General features: G+C 60.3%; 2 protein-coding genes across 4 annotated transcripts in view; one reads left to right on the top strand and one right to left on the bottom strand.

Annotated features, from left to right (window-relative positions):
* LOC113212250 (mucin-7) overlaps positions 1-7156 on the top strand; it is a 47501-nt gene that overhangs the window by 22014 nt on the left and 18331 nt on the right. Inside the window, exon 1 of one of the 3 annotated variants that reach the window (XM_052275314.1) lies at positions 1702-1848. The exons of 1 other annotated variant lie outside the window; for it this stretch is intronic. In XM_052275314.1, coding sequence (XP_052131274.1) covers positions 1759-1848 — 90 coding nt within the window. In that variant the 5' untranslated portion in view covers positions 1702-1758. Of the gene's footprint in view, positions 1-1701; positions 1849-2422; positions 2663-7156 lie in introns of those variants that run through there. One more of the 3 variants, XM_026430867.2, reaches the window with a different exon arrangement.
* Positions 189-1609, bottom strand: LOC113216473 (putative nuclease HARBI1). Its single transcript, XM_026436217.2, has 2 exons — positions 1303-1609; positions 189-1219 (listed from the first exon to the last, which is right to left on the bottom strand). Exons 1-2 carry the CDS (start codon positions 1533-1535, stop codon positions 496-498), a joined length of 957 nt encoding a protein of 318 aa, XP_026292002.1. The 5' UTR covers positions 1536-1609; the 3' UTR covers positions 189-495.

Here is a 7156-nt window from a genome sequence, read left to right as displayed (position 1 = left end):
AACCAGCCTTTGGTTGCAACTTGTTCTGTGCTGTTTTCCTGCTTCGAAACAAAGCAGAAAAACAATAGGGAACAAGATGTCAACATTGCTGGTAGGCTGACTGTGATGTGAAGTGTACTAGATTTGTGATATTTTTGTTCCCTGTTGTTTTTCTGCTTTGAAAGAAAATATACAAAATTACCAAAAAGTGCAGTTATCCATTCATTTTATTCTGTAAATTTTATATTTTAGCACAAGGATCACAATTTACTATCTAGTGAAGTACCACAAACCTCACAATGCTCTACATATTACATCTCTTTTCTCATCTCCAATGCGCTTACTTTCTGCATCAGCCACTCCACCAAAACCATTAGCATTGAGCATCCGTACATTCTGAGCCATATCCTGAATTACAGTATCATTGTGCAAATAGGAAAAATTGTGCAAAACACAAGCTGCCAAAACAAAATTGGAATCTTTGCCAACATCTTTGAGGGTCAGGAAGAGCAGACGTCACCACCGACCTTTTAAAAGTCCAAAAGTGTGTTCAATAACTACTCTTGTAACACTGTGCTTATAATTGTACCTTCTTTGCATCCTTGTCAAATTTCCATAGTTCTTAAAGGGAGCTAGAAGCCATGAGCGGTTGGGATATGCCTTGTCCCCAACAAGGTGGTAGTTGTCATCATAAAAGAGGCTTCTGTGACCTTCAGTGGTAACTTTCCTGTACAGACTCGAGAAGGCTAATGCTCGGCAATCATTTCTTGACCCTGGCGTCCCAACTGACACATTTGTAAATATTTTTGTTGCTGTGCACACTCCTTGCAAAATTATAGAATGATCGGATTTCCGATCAGTGTAAGAATCTTGATCAGCAGCTGGTGCCAGTACTTCCACGTGACAACCGTCGATGGCACCTACTACACCTGGAAACCCTGCCCTTTCATGAAACTGTTGTTGCACAATGTGGCACTCATCTCCGGTGGGCCACACAATAAAAGTGCTCTTCAAGCTGCATAGAATTGCCACTATCCTGTGGACTTCTTTGTGCACAGTCGACCCTGTGAAACCATACTTGTCACCAACATAGTCCATTGAAACTTCTTGTCCTAAATAATGAAGGGTCATAATCACTGCACGTTCAACGTCGACCACCTGAGCATCACCACGATGTTCTTTGACGGGATAATGAGGCCGAATTACTTCTACAAGAGCTCTGTATGTTTCCTTCTTCATCCTTGAAAGGTAAAGAAAATAATTAGAGCCCGTATTTGAAAAAAGGAAGACATATGTAATAATGCTGGGTAGTTCGATACATACCTAAATCGTCGGTGGAAATCACTGTCCAGATACCGATCTATCCAATTTAAGTCATTCTTGTACAACTGGCCTAACCTAAAGTGCTTCCTCCTTTCTTTAATCAGGGACGTTGCGACAGAGTTCGTAGCATTTCGTCGCGTTCCGATTACCGAAAGGACATCATCGTCCTCTTCGAACTCCTCCAAAAGGATAGAAGCAATCACAACCAACTTATTTTTATCCACTTTCCTCATTTTAAGTTATCTCGCACACACAATATCCTTTGCACACACGCGCCAAACAGCAGCCGACACTCCACCGCCCTGTTTTCGTTTGCGTTTGGTGTTTGTGACGTCACGCACGCTACCAAGAGCTACCGCGGTAGGGGAACGAAAACACGCCTCGAGAGAGTAGTAGTCGAGTACTCTGGCGTGGTCCAGAGGGGAGGGCGCCTCGCCTGACTGCAAGCCGCGCCTTATGCATGCAGCCCTGCGCGAGTATATTGGAGTATACACGGCCTGTTCTAGGAGTTCCAGGCGGGCCTGCGCGCTGCAGTGCGCGGATCAGGCAAGTGCAGAGACATAGGGGGGTGAGGGGGGGGGGGAGCCCAGTATGTTAGCCAGTAAAGCACCTGCCTATCTGGAAATAGGTTGAAGGCTACTCGTTGGGTCAATAACGCACGTGAACGAACGACTGCGGGGGGCGATAAGTGTGCGGCAGAGGCAAGGGAGGGTGTCGGAACGGCATGAGGGCCCTCCAGTGATGCAGGTCATCAGCTGTGTGCGTGTGCGTGTCCTGGCGTGTCCTGCACACACACACACACACAGCTGAGAGACGACGGACGGGCCCAGCGGACGGGCAGGCAGGCAGGACGCATGAGACAAAGGGATCCCAACAACACGCCCCCTCCCCCGCCGCGCCCCGCCGCCGCGCCCCGCCACACCCCGCGGAGCTGCGGGGCGCGGCTCGGCACGGCGCGGCCGGCCCGCGGCTGGCGCGGCTCGCTGCGGCGCGGCGCGCCCCGCTCGGCCCCCCGCGCGCCCCGCGACGCTGTGCCGGCCTGCGATTGGCTGGCGCGGGGTGCTGCGGCCGCCGCCGTGTGCGCCGCTGGCTCGGGAGCAGCCGCCGCCCGCGGCCGCGAGAGCGCGCTGGCGTCGCCGGCCGAGGCAGGAACGGCAGGAATCAGCTGCGAGCGTCGCCCCAACAGTCAGTTGAGTCCAGCAACCGACCAAGCCAAGCTCAACTCGACTGCTAGTGCGTCCCGGGGAAACAAAGTAACAAAGAAAGTAACCAAGAAACCAGCAACAGAACAAGCACAACTCGACGAAACTGAAGACAAGACTCTCGGCTCATCTCAAGCATCGGCCGGACACAAAATCAGGCGAGTGTTGTCCCAGTTTCCGTTGTTTTCTTGTGCGCTACCCTAGTTCCGCGGCCAGTGAGTTTCCTCCAGTTTTCCCCGCTCGGCCCCGGGGACGTCCCCTGATTGTGGACGGACTTGTGCGTGTGGATACAGTGCGAAATAGTGGGAGTGTCGAGTGTGAAAGAGTGAACGCAAAACGCGAAGTCGCAGAGCGACAGGCGATGATCGCCAGAAAGTGACATTTCGTCGTCTGACGGACGCCCCCCCCCCCCCCTCTCAGCCCAGCTGAGGCTGAGGGCTGGCAGGCACCTCTCTCACAAAGGGACTGCAGTCGCTCGTCCGAGAGACGCTTTGCAGTCCTGCGGCCCCTGCAGGATCTGCTGCAGGATCTGCTGCAGGATCTGCTGCAGGCCAGGCCGCAGGGAGGGGACGTCAGGAGGGAGTGAGGGAGGCGGAGGGGGCGGGCAAGAAGGGAAGGGCTTTGCTTTCAGTTCGCTGACCCAGCGCGAGGCAGCACTAGCAGCACGGCATAGAGGCCGCGCCTGGCCTGGCAGCGGCTAGAGTCCTGTGGCCGGTGGTGCAGAGCTGCAGCGCACGCTTGCACTTGTCCTAACTTGCTCGACCCGTTGGCCCACCCTCTCCCCCTGTTCGATTGGGCCGCCACACCAAAGGGGCGTCAGCAGCTCGGGGGTGCTCGTTCGTTAGTTAACCTCCCGTGATATTGATCCTTTACATTGCATCAGCGCGCTTGCCGCCGGGGAAGGACCTGTCGCCGAGTGCAAACCTTTTTATTTGCCCTGCCTGACGCGATTCATCGCGTTGCGTCCGCAGCGGTTGTGTTTCTCCCTTCAACCGTCTGTAATGTTTTTCCTTTTATTTTTGTGTGTTTCTTGACTTGTTTGTGTGAGTGTATGCATGTTGTGTGTGTATGTGTGCGGGAGTTAGTGAGAGCAAGGGGTGGGGTGGGTGGTGTCCCAGGCCCCTGGCCTCCTCCTCCTGGTCGCTGTGGGCCCCAGAGGAAAGGGGAGAGGGGGGGGGGGCAGGACCCACGACCTGTCAGGACAGGCCCTCCGCCCCCTCCGCTCCGCCGCTACCTCCACGCCCCGCCGCACCCCGCTACACTGATAACAACTAGGAACGACAACAAAGAGGGACTGAAGCTTTTCTCCTCTTTCTTTTCCATTCTCTTTCTCTCTCTCTCTGTCTGCGCTCTCTCTCTCTCTCTCTCTCTCTCTCTCTCTCTCTCTTTCTCTTCTTCGCCCCTCTCTCTGATCGTCTCCCTCTGCTTTGCGTTCAGCAGCTGTGTGGTCCGACGGGCAGCAACACGTAACAGCCTTCCATCGCCATCGCCGTGTGTTTTAATTTGTCCCTCTCTTCGATTCGCGTCCTGCATGTCAAGTTCCTATTTCGCGCTTGGCAGTCATCCCAGTCGGCTGCAGCGGCAGCCAGCGCATCGCGCCGTCGCGGGAGGCGGGAGGAGGAGGAGGAGGAGGAAGGGGGAACGACATTAGGGGGCCTTAATTACACTCCAGTTTGCATCTTATCGAGAGCAAAAGGGGGTTAGAGGCCGGTGTAGTGTGGGGAGATAGAGGGGGGGGGGGCAAAGGGTGGGGTGGCCGCGGTGCACTGCATAACAGCCCCGTGGGCTGCTGCTGTACAAACAAACACAATGCAAGAGAACATAATGGACATAATAAATAAAAATAATGGAAAACCAGGGGGGGGGTCTGCCTAAAGAAGATGACAGGATAAAAATGTTGGCTTTGCGCTCGTCCGCGGCACGGCAGCTGAGCTGGTGGTGGGCGGAAGGACAGGGAAGGGGGACTGGTAGAGAGTTTCTAATGGACCAAACCATGATCAAAATGACCCAGGGGAAAAAACAGTACGAGGGCTGTGATGAGATTCGGGGGGAAAGGGGAGGGGGCGTGGCAGGTCCTGATGACCATGGAGAGACTGCGTTATAGCAGGGCGCACATTTTAATATTAAACGCTGGCATGGATGAGGCGCAGGAGCCTGGATATGACGGCGGCGCACGTCGGGGACCCCCGCGGCTGGCTCGTGTCAGCGCGAGCGGGCCGAGGCGACGCTTCATCAGCTGATGTTCAAGGCCGTCCAGCAGTCGGGCGGCTGCTGCTGCTGCTGCACGAACCGAGAGGGCGACCAGGCCCGGCGGGTAGTAGTGGGGCCGTGCAGCGACCAGGCCAGCGGTGACAAGTGCCACACACACCACCCCGCCCCCGCCCCGCCAACCCGCGCCCGTTGAAGTTGTGTGTGTGTGTGTTCGATCAGGATGTTCACCAATAGCAAGTCAAGGTCGAAGACCCCTACCCTGCCCTGGCTGGCAGATCGGCGAGCTAGCCACCGCCCCGGCCTGCTGGTGTGTCCCCCCCGCGATGCTCGATGGCGTTGCTCTAACGTCAAAGTGACCGCGACGCGACCGCGGCGCAGCGCCGCAGAGCGGGTGACATCACGCCCCTCCCACGCCCCGCCCCGCCAGGCCGTACCGCGGGATGACTGCACCGCAGCCGGACACAAATCCTTGCACCGACGTTTTCTTTTTGCGCGGTTGCTGCCCGTCCCCGGCCCCGTCCCCGGCCCGTGGCCTGTGTGCACGGGGGGCACTTGGCGGGCACACGGCCAAACGTCCTCGGACCCGAACCGCGGGCCGAGGTCGACTCGAACCCAATTTAATTGCTTCGGCAAATTAGCGTCAACGCGCTGCCGCGGGATTCGCCGGCGGCGGCGGAGGCGGCAGCGACGAAACGTGTTGTAAACTCCAAATAGAGGCGGGGCGAGTCGAGGTCCAGTCAGCGGCGCCTGGCTGTCACTTTGGACACTCGCGGCGGCGTCCTCGACCCTCCCGCCAACTCCACGCTCTCTCCTTGGCGCCGCGCGGTATGGCCGAGGGGGGTCTTTGCCACCGCCGCGTCAAGGCTCCGCAGAGAGTGACATGTGGTGTACGCCCAGCCCTGCACTGGTTGCCAGGGGCGTACCGAGCGCCCCGCCCCGCCGCGCCAGCCCCGCTCCACGGGCGCCCCGCGGGGAGGCACTCGGGGGTGGATGGTAACGGGGTGGAGGGCGATCGATCGAGGTGCGGGGCGGGGCGGGGGTGGGAGGCGCTGGGCCGAGCGGCGGTGGGGGCAGGAAGAGGAAACTGCTCGCGCCCGCCCGCCCGCCGCCCCCGCGGTGCGGTGTGGGGCCCATCCACTTCCCAAAGCCGTTGCATTGACCACCGGGCCCGCCACGCTCCGCCACGCCGCTGGGGGGTCGCATCGCATCGCAAAGCTGCTGAGCCCCGGCCCGGACTCGAACCCGCGGAGCGGCGGCCGGAGGCTCCAAAGGCGGGCTCGCTCGGCCTGGGCTGGCGCGCTGCCCACCTGACCGTGACCTCCCGGTTTGCCCCGCTGCGTCTAGCCAGTTCAACAAAGGTCGCGGCCTGAGCAGGCCGCTCGGGGCACCGCCAGGACACCGCTGCCGGCTGGCCGGGGGGTGAATCATAGCGTCCCTAATGCATGCTGCTCGCTGAGCGGCCCGAGCAGCACTGGCGTGCCACTGGCGTGCTCGGCGGAATCGAAAATGAGAGCCAGATCAACAGGCGCAGTGACGGCGACTTCCTGAGGCGGCCGAGCGAGCCGGGTCGGCCAGCGCCCCGGGGGCACACAAGGGCGACGGCGGCCGAGGGGGAGCAGCAGCAGCAGCAGCCCGAGGGTGGCGGCCTAGGGATGGCCGGGCAGGCCGGGCCGGGCCAGCTCGTGGGGGTGGCGGGGCGGCGGGGCGCTATGAGCTATCGACCAGGCCTTACTCGCCCTCCTCGCGGAGCCCCATCGGGCCGGGCTCCCCGCCGGGCTCCCTGTCCACCCCCGCCTGGCGTAGCCCGCCGAGCCGCGGGTGGCGGAGGCGCCGCCGGCCCGGATGTGCGGCGCGCTCCGCGCCAGTGAAGGCCTCCGCGACATTTTCGCACCAAGCCCGGGGCCCGGCCGCAGCCCTACTGGGAATTAGGTCACGCAAGGGTAAAGAGGGGTGGGGGAGATGCAGAATTGGGCCGATGATGGGCCTCTCGGGGCGACGGGAGGGTGGGGTTGGGCTCAGGCGATGACCCCGTGGAGCCCCCCAGCCCGCCCCGCGCGCGGCCGCGCCTCGCCTGACCTTGCGGGTCCGGTTCTTCCCGGGGGACTCCTCGCTAGGCCACACGCCACGTGCCGCCCGCCGTATGCTCCGAGGGGGCGCCTCCCCGCCAAAGGGGCTCCCTGCGCTGCGCCCTGTCGCGCGAACCCCCTATCGGCAAGCGCCACGTGGCTGCCCTTAGACTGCCCAAGGGCGGCAAACGGCGCGGCCAAGTGCGCGCGCGCCGCCGCGGTACAAGAAGTGGAGTAGTAGTAAAAGGGAGTTGGGCCAAGAGGCGCCTGCGGCCGCGCCACCCGGGCGGACGACGGACCACGACGACATGTCGCCTGACGCAACTCGCGGCCACTATACTGCTCGGACTCGCGTACTCTGCAAAGTACCCCCCC

Source organism: Frankliniella occidentalis, unplaced genomic scaffold (genome assembly GCF_000697945.3).
Source record: "Frankliniella occidentalis isolate FOCC.00 unplaced genomic scaffold, Focc_3.1 Scaffold570, whole genome shotgun sequence".
Taxonomy (NCBI): Eukaryota; Metazoa; Arthropoda; class Insecta; order Thysanoptera; family Thripidae; genus Frankliniella; species Frankliniella occidentalis.
The sequence above is the reverse complement of the archived record's forward strand: the minus strand, read 5'-3'. Positions and strand labels throughout refer to the sequence as shown.

Bases quoted from the DNA above. Each gene is read 5' to 3' on its own strand.
- LOC113216473 (XM_026436217.2), bottom strand. From the start codon at position 1,535: ATGAGGAAAGTGGATAAAAATAAGTTGGTTGTGATTGCTTCTATCCTT. The intron at 1,220-1,302 runs GTATGTATCGAA...TTACCTTTCAAG, and splicing joins GATTTCCACCGACGATTTAG to GATGAAGAAGGAAACATACA.